Source organism: Haliotis asinina, chromosome 2 (genome assembly GCF_037392515.1).
Source record: "Haliotis asinina isolate JCU_RB_2024 chromosome 2, JCU_Hal_asi_v2, whole genome shotgun sequence".
Lineage (NCBI taxonomy): Eukaryota > Metazoa > Mollusca > Gastropoda > Lepetellida > Haliotidae > Haliotis > Haliotis asinina.
In genome coordinates this window covers 1,978,204-1,995,474 of record NC_090281.1, presented here as the reverse complement: position 1 = coordinate 1,995,474, position 17,271 = coordinate 1,978,204, and the positions used below count along the sequence as shown (strand labels likewise).

Sequence of the window (17,271 nt, the reverse complement as noted above, 5' to 3'; positions counted from 1 at the left end):
TGGGGCGATGGGGTGACAGTATAAGTAGAAGAAGAGTCAGTATACAAACAAGGGGCCATGGGGTGACAGTATAAGTAGAAGAAGAGTCAGTATACAAACAAGGGGCCATGGGGTGACAGTATAAGTAGAAGAAGAGTCAGTATACAAACAAGGGGCCATGGGGTGACAGTATAAGTAGAAGAAGAGTCAGTATACAAACATGGGGCGATGGGGTGACAGTATAAGTAGAAGAAGAGTCAGTATACAAACAATGGCCCATGGGGTGACAGTGTAAGTAGAAGAAGAGTCAGTATACAAACATGGGGCGATGGGGTGACAGTATAAGTAGAAGAAGAGTCAGTATACAAACAAGGGGCCATGGGGTGACAGTATAAGTAGAAGAAGAGTCAGTATACAAACAAGGGGCCATGGGGTGACAGTATAAGTAGAAGAAGAGTCAGTATACAAACAAGGGGCCATGGGGTGACAGTATAAGTAGAAGAAGAGTCAGTATACAAACAATGGCCCATGGGGTGACAGTATAAGTAGAAGAAGAGTCAGTATACAAACAAGGGGCCATGGGGTGACAGTATAAGTAGAAGAAGAGTCAGTATACAAACATGGGGCGATGGGGTGACAGTATAAGTAGAAGAAGAGTCAGTATACAAACAATGGCCCATGGGGTGACAGTATAAGTAGAAGAAGAGTCAGTATACAAACAAGGGGCCATGGGGTGACAGTATAAGTAGAAGAAGAGTCAGTATACAAACAAGGGGCCATGGGGTGACAGTATAAGTAGAAGAAGAGTCAGTATACAAACAAGGGGCCATGGGGTGACAGTATAAGTAGAAGAAGAGTCAGTATACAAACATGGGGCGATGGGGTGACAGTATAAGTAGAAGAAGAGTCAGTATACAAACAATGGCCCATGGGGTGACAGTATAAGTAGAAGAAGAGTCAGTATACAAACAAGGGGCCATGGGGTGACAGTATAAGTAGAAGAAGAGTCAGTATACAAACAAGGGGCCATGGGGTGACAGTGTAAGTAGAAGAAGAGTCAGTATACAAACAAGGGGCCATGGGGTGACAGTATAAGTAGAAGAAGAGTCAGTATACAAACATGGGGCGATGGGGTGACAGTATAAGTAGAAGAAGAGTCAGTATACAAACAATGGCCCATGGGGTGACAGTGTAAGTAGAAGAAGAGTCAGTATACAAACAAGGGGCGATGGGGTGACAGTATAAGTAGAAGAAGAGTCAGTATACAAACAAGGGGCCATGGGGTGACAGTATAAGTAGAAGAAGAGTCAGTATACAAACAAGGGGCCATGGGGTGACAGTATAAGTAGAAGAAGAGTCAGTATACAAACAAGGGGCCATGGGGTGACAGTGTAAGTATAGAAGAAGAGTCAGTATACAAACAAGGGGCCATGGGGTGACAGTGTAAGTAGAAGAAGAGTCAGTATACAAACAAGGGGCCATGGGGTGACAGTGTAAGTATAGAAGAAGAGTCAGTATACAAACAAGGGGCCATGGGGTGACAGTATAAGTAGAAGAAGAGTCAGTATACAAACAAGGGGCCATGGGGTGACAGTGTAAGTATAGAAGAAGAGTCAGTATACAAACAAGGGGCCATGGGGTGACAGTGTAAGTATAGAAGAAGAGTCAGTATACAAACAAGGGGCCATGGGGTGACAGTGTAAGTATAGAAGAAGAGTCAGTATACAAACAAGGGGCCATGGGGTGACAGTGTAAGTATAGAAGAAGAGTCAGTATACAAACAAGGGGCCATGGGGTGACAGTATAAGTAGAAGAAGAGTCAGTATACAAACAAGGGGCCATGGGGTGACAGTGTAAGTAGAAGAAGAGTCAGTATACAAACAAGGGGCCATGGGGTGACAGTATAAGTAGAAGAAGAGTCAGTATACAAACAAGGGGCCATGGGGTGACAGTATAAGTAGAAGAAGAGTCAGTATACAAACAATGGCCCATGGGGTGACAGTGTAAGTAGAAGAAGAGTCAGTATACAAACAAGGGGCCATGGGGTGACAGTGTAAGTAGAAGAAGAGTCAGTATACAAACAAGGGGCCATGGGGTGACAGTATAAGTAGAAGAAGAGTCAGTATACAAACAAGGGGCCATGGGGTGACAGTATAAGTAGAAGAAGAGTCAGTATACAAACAAGGGGCCATGGGGTGACAGTATAAGTAGAAGAAGAGTCAGTATACAAACATGGGGCGATGGGGTGACAGTATAAGTAGAAGAAGAGTCAGTATACAAACAAGGGGCCATGGGGTGACAGTATAAGTAGAAGAAGAGTCAGTATACAAACAAGGGGCCATGGGGGTGACAGTATAAGTAGAAGAAGAGTCAGTATACAAACAAGGGGCCATGGGGTGACAGTATAAGTAGAAGAAGAGTCAGTATACAAACATGGGGCGATGGGGTGACAGTATAAGTAGAAGAAGAGTCAGTATACAAACAATGGCCTATGGGGTGACAGTGTAAGTAGAAGAAGAGTCAGTATACAAACAAGGGGCCATGGGGTGACAGTATAAGTAGAAGAAGAGTCAGTATACAAACAAGGGGCCATGGGGTGACAGTATAAGTAGAAGAAGAGTCAGTATACAAACAAGGGGCCATGGGGTGACAGTATAAGTAGAAGAAGAGTCAGTATACAAACAAGGGGCCATGGGGTGACAGTATAAGTAGAAGAAGAGTCAGTATACAAACATGGGGCGATGGGGTGACAGTATAAGTAGAAGAAGAGTCAGTATACAAACAATGGCCCATGGGGTGACAGTGTAAGTAGAAGAAGAGTCAGTATACAAACATGGGGCCATGGGGTGACAGTATAAGTAGAAGAAGAGTCAGTATACAAACAAGGGGCCATGGGGTGACAGTATAAGTAGAAGAAGAGTCAGTATACAAACAAGGGGCCATGGGGTGACAGTATAAGTAGAAGAAGAGTCAGTATACAAACAAGGGGCCATGGGGTGACAGTATAAGTAGAAGAAGAGTCAGTATACAAACAATGGCCCATGGGGTGACAGTATAAGTAGAAGAAGAGTCAGTATACAAACAAGGGGCCATGGGGTGACAGTATAAGTAGAAGAAGAGTCAGTATACAAACATGGGGCGATGGGGTGACAGTATAAGTAGAAGAAGAGTCAGTATACAAACAATGGCCCATGGGGTGACAGTATAAGTAGAAGAAGAGTCAGTATACAAACAAGGGGCCATGGGGTGACAGTATAAGTAGAAGAAGAGTCAGTATACAAACAAGGGGCCATGGGGTGACAGTATAAGTAGAAGAAGAGTCAGTATACAAACAAGGGGCCATGGGGTGACAGTATAAGTAGAAGAAGAGTCAGTATACAAACATGGGGCGATGGGGTGACAGTATAAGTAGAAGAAGAGTCAGTATACAAACAAGGGCCCATGGGGTGACAGTATAAGTAGAAGAAGAGTCAGTATACAAACAAGGGGCCATGGGGTGACAGTATAAGTAGAAGAAGAGTCAGTATACAAACAAGGGGCCATGGGGTGACAGTGTAAGTAGAAGAAGAGTCAGTATACAAACAAGGGGCCATGGGGTGACAGTATAAGTAGAAGAAGAGTCAGTATACAAACATGGGGCCATGGGGTGACAGTATAAGTAGAAGAAGAGTCAGTATACAAACAATGGCCCATGGGGTGACAGTGTAAGTAGAAGAAGAGTCAGTATACAAACATGGGGCGATGGGGTGACAGTATAAGTAGAAGAAGAGTCAGTATACAAACAAGGGGCCATGGGGTGACAGTATAAGTAGAAGAAGAGTCAGTATACAAACAAGGGGCCATGGGGTGACAGTATAAGTAGAAGAAGAGTCAGTATACAAACAAGGGGCCATGGGGTGACAGTGTAAGTATAGAAGAAGAGTCAGTATACAAACAAGGGGCCATGGGGTGACAGTGTAAGTAGAAGAAGAGTCAGTATACAAACAAGGGGCCATGGGGTGACAGTGTAAGTATAGAAGAAGAGTCAGTATACAAACAAGGGGCCATGGGGTGACAGTATAAGTAGAAGAAGAGTCAGTATACAAACAAGGGGCCATGGGGTGACAGTGTAAGTATAGAAGAAGAGTCAGTATACAAACAAGGGGCCATGGGGTGACAGTGTAAGTATAGAAGAAGAGTCAGTATACAAACAAGGGGCCATGGGGTGACAGTGTAAGTATAGAAGAAGAGTCAGTATACAAACAAGGGGCCATGGGGTGACAGTGTAAGTATAGAAGAAGAGTCAGTATACAAACAAGGGGCCATGGGGTGACAGTGTAAGTAGAAGAAGAGTCAGTATACAAACAAGGGGCCATGGGGTGACAGTATAAGTAGAAGAAGAGTCAGTATACAAACAAGGGGCCATGGGGTGACAGTATAAGTAGAAGAAGAGTCAGTATACAAACAAGGGGCCATGGGGTGACAGTGTAAGTAGAAGAAGAGTCAGTATACAAACAAGGGGCCATGGGGTGACAGTATAAGTAGAAGAAGAGTCAGTATACAAACAAGGGGCCATGGGGTGACAGTATAAGTAGAAGAAGAGTCAGTATACAAACAAGGGGCCATGGGGTGACAGTATAAGTAGAAGAAGAGTCAGTATACAAACATGGGGCCATGGGGTGACAGTATAAGGAAGTGAAGAGTCAGTATGCAAACAAGGGGCCATGGGGTGACAGTATATGTAGAAGAAGAGTCAGTATACAAACAAGGGGCCATGGGGTGACAGTATAAGTAGAAGAAGAGTCAGTATACAAACAAGGGGCCATGGGGTGACAGTATAAGTAGAAGAAGAGTCAGTATACAAACAAGGGGCCATGGGGTGACAGTGTAAGTAGAAGAAGAGTCAGTATACAAACAAGGGGCCATGGGGTGACAGTATAAGTAGAAGAAGAGTCAGTATACAAACAAGGGGCCATGGGGTGACAGTATAAGTAGAAGAAGAGTCAGTATACAAACAAGGGGCCATGGGGTGACAGTATAAGTAGAAGAAGAGTCAGTATACAAACAAGGGTCCATGGGGTGACAGTATAAGTAGAAGAAGAGTCAGTATACAAACAAGGGGCCATGGGGTGACAGTATAAGTAGAAGAAGAGTCAGTATACAAACAAGGGGCCATGGGGTGACAGTATAAGTAGAAGAAGAGTCAGTATACAAACAAGGGGCCATGGGGTGACAGTGTAAGTAGAAGAAGAGTCAGTATACAAACAAGGGGCCATGGGGTGACAGTATAAGGAAGTGAAGAGTCAGTATACAAACAAGGGGCCATGGGGTGACAGTATAAGTAGAAGAAGAGTCAGTATACAAACAAGGGGCCATGGGGTGACAGTATAAGTAGAAGAAGAGTCAGTATACAAACAAGGGGCCATGGGGTGACAGTGTAAGTAGAAGAAGAGTCAGTATACAAACAAGGGGCCATGGGGTGACAGTATAAGGAAGTGAAGAGTCAGTATACAAACAAGGGGCCATGGGGTGACAGTATAAGTAGAAGAAGAGTCAGTATACAAACAAGGGGCCATGGGGTGACAGTATAAGTAGAAGAAGAGTCAGTATACAAACAAGGGGCCATGGGGTGACAGTGTAAGTAGAAGAAGAGTCAGTATACAAACAAGGGGCCATGGGGTGACAGTGTAAGTAGAAGAAGAGTCAGTATACAAACAAGGGGCCATGGGGTGACAGTGTAAGTAGAAGAAGAGTCAGTATACAAACAAGGGGCCATGGGGTGACAGTATAAGTAGAAGAAGAGTCAGTATACAAACATGGGGCGATGGGGTGACAGTGTAAGTAGAAGAAGAGTCAGTATACAAACAAGGGGCCATGGGGTGACAGTGTAAGTAGAAGAAGAGTCAGTATACAAACAAGGGGCCATGGGGTGACAGTGTAAGTAGAAGAAGAGTCAGTATACAAACAAGGGGCCATGGGGTGACAGTATAAGTAGAAGAAGAGTCAGTATACAAACAAGGGGCCATGGGGTGACAGTGTAAGTAGAAGAAGAGTCAGTATACAAACAAGGGGCCATGGGGTGACAGTATAAGTAGAAGAAGAGTCAGTATACAAACAAGGGGCCATGGGGTGACAGTATAAGTAGAAGAAGAGTCAGTATACAAACAAGGGGCCATGGGGTGACAGTGTAAGTAGAAGAAGAGTCAGTATACAAACAAGGGGCCATGGGGTGACAGTATAAGTAGAAGAAGAGTCAGTATACAAACAAGGGGCCATGGGGTGACAGTGTAAGTAGAAGAAGAGTCAGTATACAAACAAGGGGCCATGGGGTGACAGTATAAGTAGAAGAAGAGTCAGTATACAAACAAGGGGCCATGGGGTGACAGTATAAGTAGAAGAAGAGTCAGTATACAAACAAGGGGCCATGGGGTGACAGTATAAGTAGAAGAAGAGTCAGTATACAAACAAGGGGCCATGGGGTGACAGTATAAGTAGAAGAAGAGTCAGTATACAAACAAGGGGCCATGGGGTGACAGTATAAGTAGAAGAAGAGTCAGTATACAAACAAGGGGCCATGGGGTGACAGTATAAGTAGAAGAAGAGTCAGTATACAAACAAGGGGCCATGGGGTGACAGTATAAGTAGAAGAAGAGTCAGTATACAAACAAGGGGCCATGGGGTGACAGTGTAAGTAGAAGAAGAGTCAGTATACAAACAAGGGGCCATGGGGTGACAGTATAAGGAAGTGAAGAGTCAGTATACAAACAAGGGGCCATGGGGTGACAGTATAAGTAGAAGAAGAGTCAGTATACAAACAAGGGGCCATGGGGTGACAGTATAAGTAGAAGAAGAGTCAGTATACAAACAAGGGGCCATGGGGTGACAGTGTAAGTAGAAGAAGAGTCAGTATACAAACAAGGGGCCATGGGGTGACAGTGTAAGTAGAAGAAGAGTCAGTATACAAACAAGGGGCCATGGGGTGACAGTGTAAGTAGAAGAAGAGTCAGTATACAAACAAGGGGCCATGGGTGACAGTATAAGTAGAAGAAGAGTCAGTATACAAACATGGGCGATGGGGTGACAGTGTAAGTAGAAGAAGAGTCAGTATACAAACAAGGGGCCATGGGGTGACAGTGTAAGTAGAAGAAGAGTCAGTATACAAACAAGGGGCCATGGGGTGACAGTGTAAGTAGAAGAAGAGTCAGTATACAAACAAGGGGCCATGGGGTGACAGTATAAGTAGAAGAAGAGTCAGTATACAAACAAGGGGCCATGGGGTGACAGTGTAAGTAGAAGAAGAGTCAGTATACAAACAAGGGGCCATGGGGTGACAGTATAAGTAGAAGAAGAGTCAGTATACAAACAAGGGGCCATGGGGTGACAGTATAAGTAGAAGAAGAGTCAGTATACAAACAAGGGGCCATGGGGTGACAGTGTAAGTAGAAGAAGAGTCAGTATACAAACAAGGGGCCATGGGGTGACAGTATAAGTAGAAGAAGAGTCAGTATACAAACAAGGGCCATGGGGTGACAGTGTAAGTAGAAGAAGAGTCAGTATACAAACAAGGGGCCATGGGGTGACAGTATAAGTAGAAGAAGAGTCAGTATACAAACAAGGGGCCATGGGGTGACAGTATAAGTAGAAGAAGAGTCAGTATACAAACAAGGGGCCATGGGGTGACAGTATAAGTAGAAGAAGAGTCAGTATACAAACAAGGGGCCATGGGGTGACAGTATAAGTAGAAGAAGAGTCAGTATACAAACAAGGGGCCATGGGGTGACAGTATAAGTAGAAGAAGAGTCAGTATACAAACAAGGGGCCATGGGGTGACAGTGTAAGTAGAAGAAGAGTCAGTATACAAACAAGGGGCCATGGGGTGACAGTATAAGTAGAAGAAGAGTCAGTATACAAACAAGGGGCCATGGGGTGACAGTGTAAGTAGAAGAAGAGTCAGTATACAAACAAGGGGCCATGGGGTGACAGTATAAGTAGAAGAAGAGTCAGTATACAAACAAGGGGCCATGGGGTGACAGTATAAGTAGAAGAAGAGTCAGTATACAAACAAGGGGCCATGGGGTGACAGTGTAAGTAGAAGAAGAGTCAGTATACAAACAAGGGGCCATGGGGTGACAGTATAAGTAGAAGAAGAGTCAGTATACAAACAAGGGGCCATGGGGTGACAGTATAAGTAGAAGAAGAGTCAGTATACAAACAAGGGGCCATGGGGTGACAGTATAAGTAGAAGAAGAGTCAGTATACAAACAAGGGGCCATGGGGTGACAGTGTAAGTAGAAGAAGAGTCAGTATACAAACAAGGGGCCATGGGGTGACAGTGTAAGTAGAAGAAGAGTCAGTATACAAACAAGGGGCCATGGGGTGACAGTATAAGTAGAAGAAGAGTCAGTATACAAACAAGGGGCCATGGGGTGACAGTATAAGTAGAAGAAGAGTCAGTATACAAACAAGGGGCCATGGGGTGACAGTGTAAGTAGAAGAAGAGTCAGTATACAAACAAGGGGCCATGGGGTGACAGTATAAGTAGAAGAAGAGTCAGTATACAAACAAGGGGCCATGGGGTGACAGTATAAGTAGAAGAAGAGTCAGTATACAAACAAGGGGCCATGGGGTGACAGTGTAAGTAGAAGAAGAGTCAGTATACAAACAAGGGGCCATGGGGTGACAGTATAAGTAGAAGAAGAGTCAGTATACAAACAAGGGGCCATGGGGTGACAGTATAAGTAGAAGAAGAGTCAGTATACAAACAAGGGGCCATGGGGTGACAGTATAAGTAGAAGAAGAGTCAGTATACAAACAAGGGGCCATGGGGTGACAGTATAAGTAGAAGAAGAGTCAGTATACAAACAAGGGGCCATGGGGTGACAGTATAAGTAGAAGAAGAGTCAGTATACAAACAAGGGGCCATGGGGTGACAGTGTAAGTAGAAGAAGAGTCAGTATACAAACAAGGGGCCATGGGGTGACAGTATAAGTAGAAGAAGAGTCAGTATACAAACAAGGGGCCATGGGGTGACAGTATAAGTAGAAGAAGAGTCAGTATACAAACAAGGGGCCATGGGGTGACAGTATAAGTAGAAGAAGAGTCAGTATACAAACAAGGGGCCATGGGGTGACAGTATAAGTAGAAGAAGAGTCAGTATACAAACAAGGGGCCATGGGGTGGCAGTATAAGTAGAAGAAGAGTCAGTATACAAACAAGGGGCCATGGGGTGACAGTGTAAGTAGAAAAAGAGTCAGTATACAAACAAGGGGCCATGGGGTGACAGTATAAGTAGAAGAAGAGTCAGTATACAAACAAGGGGCCATGGGGTGACAGTATAAGGAAGTGAAGAGTCAGTATACAAACAAGGGGCCATGGGGTGACAGTATAAGTAGAAGAAGAGTCAGTATACAAACAAGGGGCCATGGGGTGACAGTGTAAGTAGAAGAAGAGTCAGTATACAAACAAGGGGCCATGGGGTGACAGTGTAAGTAGAAGAAGAGTCAGTATACAAACAAGGGGCCATGGGGTGACAGTATAAGTAGAAGAAGAGTCAGTATACAAACAAGGGGCCATGGGGTGACAGTATAAGTAGAAGAAGAGTCAGTATACAAACAAGGGGCCATGGGGTGACAGTATAAGTAGAAGAAGAGTCAGTATACAAACAAGGGGCCATGGGGTGACAGTATAAGTAGAAGAAGAGTCAGTATACAAACAAGGGGCCATGGGGTGACAGTATAAGGAAGTGAAGAGTCAGTATACAAACAAGGGGCCATGGGGTGACAGTGTAAGTAGAAGAAGAGTCAGTATACAAACAAGGGGCCATGGGGTGACAGTATAAGGAAGTGAAGAGTCAGTATACAAACAAGGGGCCATGGGGTGACAGTGTAAGTAGAAGAAGAGTCAGTATACAAACAAGGGGCCATGGGGTGACAGTATAAGTAGAAGAAGAGTCAGTATACAAACAAGGGGCCATGGGGTGACAGTATAAGTAGAAGAAGAGTCAGTATACAAACAAGGGGCCATGGGGTGACAGTGTAAGTAGAAGAAGAGTCAGTATACAAACAAGGGGCCATGGGGTGACAGTATAAGGAAGTGAAGAGTCAGTATACAAACAAGGGGCCATGGGGTGACAGTGTAAGTAAAAGAAGAGTCAGTATACAAACAAGGGGCCATGGGGTGACAGTATAAGGAAGTGAAGAGTCAGTATACAAACAAGGGGCCATGGGGTGACAGTGTAAGTAGAAGAAGAGTCAGTATACAAACAAGGGGCCATGGGGTGACAGTATAAGTAGAAGAAGAGTCAGTATACAAACAAGGGGCCATGGGGTGACAGTATAAGTAGAAGAAGAGTCAGTATACAAACAAGGGGCCATGGGGTGACAGTGTAAGTAGAAGAAGAGTCAGTATACAAACAAGGGGCCATGGGGTGACAGTGTAAGTAGAAGAAGAGTCAGTATACAAACATGGGGCGATGGGGTGACAGTATAAGTAGAAGAAGAGTCAGTATACAAACAAGGGGCCATGGGGTGACAGTATAAGTAGAAGAAGAGTCAGTATACAAACAAGGGGCCATGGGGTGACAGTGTAAGTAGAAGAAGAGTCAGTATACAAACAAGGGGCCATGGGGTGACAGTATAAGTAGAAGAAGAGTCAGTATACAAACAAGGGGCCATGGGGTGACAGTATAAGTAGAAGAAGAGTCAGTATACAAACAAGGGGCCATGGGGTGACAGTATAAGTAGAAGAAGAGTCAGTATACAAACAAGGGGCCATGGGGTGACAGTGTAAGTAGAAGAAGAGTCAGTATACAAACAAGGGGCCATGGGGTGACAGTATAAGTAGAAGAAGAGTCAGTATACAAACATGGGGCGATGGGGTGACAGTATAAGTAGAAGAAGAGTCAGTATACAAACAAGGGGCCATGGGGTGACAGTATAAGGAAGTGAAGAGTCAGTATACAAACAAGGGGCCATGGGGTGACAGTGTAAGTAGAAGAAGAGTCAGTATACAAACAAGGGGCCATGGGGTGACAGTATAAGTAGAAGAAGAGTCAGTATACAAACATGGGGCGATGGGGTGACAGTATAAGTAGAAGAAGAGTCAGTATACAAACAAGGGGCCATGGGGTGACAGTATAAGGAAGTGAAGAGTCAGTATACAAACAAGGGGCCATGGGGTGACAGTGTAAGTAGAAGAAGAGTCAGTATACAAACAAGGGGCCATGGGGTGACAGTGTAAGTAGAAGAAGAGTCAGTATACAAACAAGGGGCCATGGGGTGACAGTATAAGTAGAAGAAGAGTCAGTATACAAACAAGGGGCCATGGGGTGACAGTATAAGTAGAAGAAGAGTCAGTATACAAACAAGGGGCCATGGGGTGACAGTGTAAGGAAGTGAAGAGTCAGTATACAAACAAGGGGCCATGGGGTGACAGTGTAAGGAAGTGAAGAGTCAGTATACAAACAAGGGGCCATGGGGTGACAGTGTAAGTAGAAGAAGAGTCAGTATACAAACAAGGGGCCATGGGGTGACAGTGTAAGTAGAAGAAGAGTCAGTATACAAACAAGGGGCCATGGGGTGACAGTATAAGTAGAAGAAGAGTCAGTATACAAACAAGGGGCCATGGGGTGACAGTATAAGTAGAAGAAGAGTCAGTATACAAACAAGGGGCCATGGGGTGACAGTGTAAGGAAGTGAAGAGTCAGTATACAAACAAGGGGCCATGGGGTGACAGTGTAAGTAGAAGAAGAGTCAGTATACAAACAAGGGGCCATGGGGTGACAGTGTAAGTAGAAGAAGAGTCAGTATACAAACAAGGGGCCATGGGGTGACAGTATAAGGAAGTGAAGAGTCAGTATACAAACAAGGGGCCATGGGGTGACAGTGTAAGTAGAAGAAGAGTCAGTATACAAACAAGGGGCCATGGGGTGACAGTGTAAGTAGAAGAAGAGTCAGTATACAAACAAGGGGCCATGGGGTGACAGTATAAGTAGAAGAAGAGTCAGTATACAAACAAGGGGCCATGGGGTGACAGTATAAGTAGAAGAAGAGTCAGTATACAAACAAGGGGCCATGGGGTGACAGTGTAAGGAAGTGAAGAGTCAGTATACAAACAAGGGGCCATGGGGTGACAGTGTAAGGAAGTGAAGAGTCAGTATACAAACAAGGGGCCATGGGGTGACAGTGTAAGTAGAAGAAGAGTCAGTATACAAACAAGGGGCCATGGGGTGACAGTGTAAGTAGAAGAAGAGTCAGTATACAAACAAGGGGCCATGGGGTGACAGTATAAGTAGAAGAAGAGTCAGTATACAAACAAGGGGCCATGGGGTGACAGTATAAGTAGAAGAAGAGTCAGTATACAAACAAGGGGCCATGGGGTGACAGTGTAAGGAAGTGAAGAGTCAGTATACAAACAAGGGGCCATGGGGTGACAGTGTAAGTAGAAGAAGAGTCAGTATACAAACAAGGGGCCATGGGGTGACAGTGTAAGTAGAAGAAGAGTCAGTATACAAACAAGGGGCCATGGGGTGACAGTGTAAGTAGAAGAAGAGTCAGTATACAAACAAGGGGCCATGGGGTGACAGTGTAAGTAGAAGAAGAGTCAGTATACAAACATGGGGCCATGGGGTGACAGTGTAAGTATAGAAGAAGAGTCAGTATACAAACAAGGGGCCATGGGGTGACAGTGTAAGTAGAAGAAGAGTCAGTATACAAACAAGGGGCCATGGGGTGACAGTGTAAGTAGAAGAAGAGTCAGTATACAAACAAGGGGCCATGGGGTGACAGTGTAAGTATAGAAGAAGAGTCAGTATACAAACAAGGGGCCATGGGGTGACAGTATAAGTAGAAGAAGAGTCAGTATACAAACAAGGGGCCATGGGGTGACAGTGTAAGTATAGAAGAAGAGTCAGTATACAAACATGGGGCGATGGGGTGACAGTATAAGTAGAAGAAGAGTCAGTATACAAACAAGGGGCCATGGGGTGACAGTGTATGTATAGAAGAAGAGTCAGTATACAAACAAGGGGCCATGGGGTGACAGTATAAGTAGAAGAAGAGTCAGTATACAAACATGGGGCCATGGGGTGACAGTGTAAGTATAGAAGAAGAGTCAGTATACAAACATGGGGCGATGGGGTGACAGTATAAGTAGAAGAAGAGTCAGTATACAAACAAGGGGCCATGGGGTGACAGTGTAAGTAGAAGAAGAGTCAGTATACAAACATGGGGCCATGGGGTGACAGTGTAAGTATAGAAGAAGAGTCAGTATACAAACAAGGGGCCATGGGGTGACAGTGTAAGTAGAAGAAGAGTCAGTATACAAACAAGGGGCCATGGGGTGACAGTATAAGTAGAAGAAGAGTCAGTATACAAACAAGGGGCCATGGGGTGACAGTATAAGGAAGTGAAGAGTCAGTATACAAACAAGGGGCCATGGGGTGACAGTGTAAGTAGAAGAAGAGTCAGTATACAAACAAGGGGCCATGGGGTGACAGTATAAGTAGAAGAAGAGTCAGTATACAAACAAGGGGCCATGGGGTGACAGTATAAGTAGAAGAAGAGTCAGTATACAAACAAGGGGCCATGGGGTGACAGTGTAAGGAAGTGAAGAGTCAGTATACAAACAAGGGGCCATGGGGTGACAGTGTAAGTAGAAGAAGAGTCAGTATACAAACAAGGGGCCATGGGGTGACAGTGTAAGTAGAAGAAGAGTCAGTATACAAACATGGGGCGATGGGGTGACAGTGTAAGTAGAAGAAGAGTCAGTATACAAACAAGGGGCCATGGGGTGACAGTGTAAGTAGAAGAAGAGTCAGTATACAAACAAGGGGCCATGGGGTGACAGTATAAGTAGAAGAAGAGTCAGTATACAAACAAGGGGCCATGGGGTGACAGTATAAGGAAGTGAAGAGTCAGTATACAAACAAGGGGCCATGGGGTGACAGTGTAAGTAGAAGAAGAGTCAGTATACAAACAAGGGGCCATGGGGTGACAGTGTAAGTAGAAGAAGAGTCAGTATACAAACAAGGGGCCATGGGGTGACAGTATAAGTAGAAGAAGAGTCAGTATACAAACAAGGGGCCATGGGGTGACAGTATAAGGAAGTGAAGAGTCAGTATACAAACAAGGGGCCATGGGGTGACAGTGTAAGGAAGTGAAGAGTCAGTATACAAACAAGGGGCCATGGGGTGACAGTGTAAGGAAGTGAAGAGTCAGTATACAAACAAGGGGCCATGGGGTGACAGTGTAAGTAGAAGAAGAGTCAGTATACAAACAAGGGGCCATGGGGTGACAGTATAAGGAAGTGAAGAGTCAGTATACAAACAAGGGGCCATGGGGTGACAGTGTAAGGAAGTGAAGAGTCAGTATACAAACAAGGGGCCATGGGGTGACAGTATAAGGAAGTGAAGAGTCAGTATACAAACAAGGGGCCATGGGGTGACAGTATAAGTAGAAGAAGAGTCAGTATACAAACAAGGGGCCATGGGGTGACAGTATAAGGAAGTGAAGAGTCAGTATACAAACAAGGGGCCATGGGGTGACAGTGTAAGGAAGTGAAGAGTCAGTATACAAACAAGGGGCCATGGGGTGACAGTATAAGGAAGTGAAGAGTCAGTATACAAACAAGGGGCCATGGGGTGACAGTATAAGTAGAAGAAGAGTCAGTATACAAACAAGGGGCCATGGGGTGACAGTATAAGGAAGTGAAGAGTCAGTATACAAACAAGGGGCCATGGGGTGACAGTGTAAGGAAGTGAAGAGTCAGTATACAAACAAGGGGCCATGGGGTGACAGTATAAGTAGAAGAAGAGTCAGTATACAAACAAGGGGCCATGGGGTGACAGTATAAGTAGAAGAAGAGTCAGTATACAAACAAGGGGCCATGGGGTGACAGTATAAGTAGAAGAAGAGTCAGTATACAAACATGGGGCCATGGGGTGACAGTGTAAGGAAGTGAAGAGTCAGTATATGAAGCAGTATGTGAGTGAAAGTGAAAACATGAGTTAGCGTAACCATTTAAGTCCGCGTGAATATGTGAGTGTGTGCCACTGTTATTGTTAGCGTAATGAGCGTCACTGCCGTGGTGTAGGAGTTGTGCTAAGTGGTGTCTCAGCATGTCGTCGTAGTTTGATGTTACAGCGGCGACCTTTACTTTTAGTAGAATAATTCTTTCTTCATGAACGAGCAAAGTTCGGGAACGTGAATATTTCATCCACTCATATCATATTATATCCGCAAGATATTCAAAATTCCCAGCTTATTTCATTCAGTGAAATATTCTACTTGGAGACTGTGAGGTAAACACCATGTAAACCATGGTTAAATTATCCTTGACGCTTGCCAAGAATAGAAAGTGTACCCTACAGTTCCGCCTGGATCAAGTGGCCAAGGTGGGCCTGCCAATCATGATCGCCGCCTTGAACGTCAACCAGCCGGATGTGGTGAAGAAGGCCCGGATGTACGAGTCTCTGTACCGCCTGTACTTCAGTCACCCCGCCGTGGAGGGGATCACACAATGGCACTTCTGGGACAGAGGGATCAAGAAGCCCAACGCCAGTCTCACCTCGGGGCCACATGTTACGGTAACATCGATCTAACAGAACCTTTATCTGTACCAGTGGAACGATGGATCTTGTCTGTGAAGGCAGTATGACGACCTGATAACAGTCAGATCGATTTCCTCACAGGAGGTCATTAAATACAACGACATTTTAAAAAGGAATTGTGGAGACCTCGCTATTTTAATTGCTTTACCAGATTAATATTTCAAGGCAACCTCTTTGTAGCTTAATATAAATTACCCGTGCTCTCCCAGACAGTGAACGTAACAACCCATAAAGTGTTTTGTTTTCTGAAGGTGAAAGTCATATGGAATGATTTCCTTACTAAGGAGATGGTTACACTTCATACAATTATTACAGTAGAAATGGCGATGCACTCTGTTGACATTGTACGAGTAGGTTAAACAAAGAACGTTCAACTTTAGAGATAATTAAATTTCTAGGTTGTTACATTTAGCGACGTTTTCGCGTGAATTCCTTCAACGTTAATACCGCTACGATTCACCATCGAAAGATCGTTAATGCAACATACCAGAAGTTGTCATCCATGAAGTGTACGTTGCCTTATGATCCGATATACATCTACAGCCGAACGCTGCAGGCAAGATAGTTCGCCAGTTAGTGTGGGGTGACTGGAGAACCAATCAGACACTTCCAATATCACGTGACCAGGACGTTAACGTACGGGCCTTCAAGGGAGAGTACAAGCTGCGAGTGAAGCATCATGGGAAGGTTATCCGGGAGGAGGACTTCACTCTGGGTCAGGCAGGGGTGGACCTCACTGTGTCTCTCAGCGGAACAGGTGTGTGTCGTCGGTTTCGGAGGGTGACTGGAACAACGCTGTAGTTGTGGTTGAAGTGATCACTTCTCGTGCGGTCTCTGGTTAAATTCCATGGGTACATTCTGTTGATCCCATCTGGAGTCTAACGCCACGATACTGCGGCGAACATGACCAAAGCGGCGAACATCTATACTGACACTGCACCGCATTGTGTGGGCGTCTCAGCGTGGTTTGACTATAACGTAAAGAGTGGCGTGTTTTGTAAAACTAAAAAGACAAGTGATACACAAACGTGTAACAATGACGTGACATGCACTGTATAATTGACTGCGCAATGTCCCTGATGGCGTCATGCAGATTGTTGACGTTACGTATAATGAAGCTCCAAATTGACACTGTTCACGTAATGAGTGATAAAGCCCAATAATGACACTGTTCACGTAATGAGTGATAAAGCCCAATAATGACACTGTTCACGTAATGAGTGATAAAGCTTGCTTCTGTTGAACCATTAGACCTCCCTAATACTGAAGTTCTATTCTCAATACATGAATGTTTGCAACAGGTTCTCAACCTGTGGTCGACCACGTCCTGGTGGGGTGATGATACAGCCGCCTCCCCAGCCTCAGAGGAGCGTCAACTACATGATTAAACAAGCTGTGTTGAAACGTGGTCTGATGTTCTGATCTTTTGCCGGATAACATATCTGCACCATGTATACTGTCCAAATAAAAATATATTCAATCAGAAGCTGAATAATGAGTCTTTCGATATATACTTCCCCAAAACGCATAGGCATATTTTCCAAACATGACTCAGATATTGGACGCATTGTCTATCTGAGACATTACAGCTGTTTGAGAGGGTGGAATTTGAAATGACTCATATGTAGCACGATTCTGGAATGGTGGGATATACAAATCGAAGTCACATTTTGGATGTTACACCTATCAGAGACGTTACATCTACC

The 17,271-nt window shown here is 44.7% G+C and overlaps 1 protein-coding gene across 1 annotated transcript in view; it reads left to right on the top strand.

The window, feature by feature from the left end:
- The window catches only part of LOC137273107 (anti-sigma-I factor RsgI6-like), a 28,734-nt gene extending 11,677 nt beyond the window's left edge, over positions 1-17,057 (top strand). The window contains exons 11-13 of the mRNA XM_067805563.1: positions 15,326-15,541; positions 16,109-16,322; positions 16,867-17,057. Coding sequence (XP_067661664.1) covers positions 15,326-15,541; positions 16,109-16,322; positions 16,867-16,904 — 468 coding nt within the window. The 3' untranslated portion in view covers positions 16,905-17,057. The remainder of the gene's footprint in view (positions 1-15,325; positions 15,542-16,108; positions 16,323-16,866) is intronic.
- The last annotated feature ends 214 nt before the right edge of the window (positions 17,058-17,271 follow it).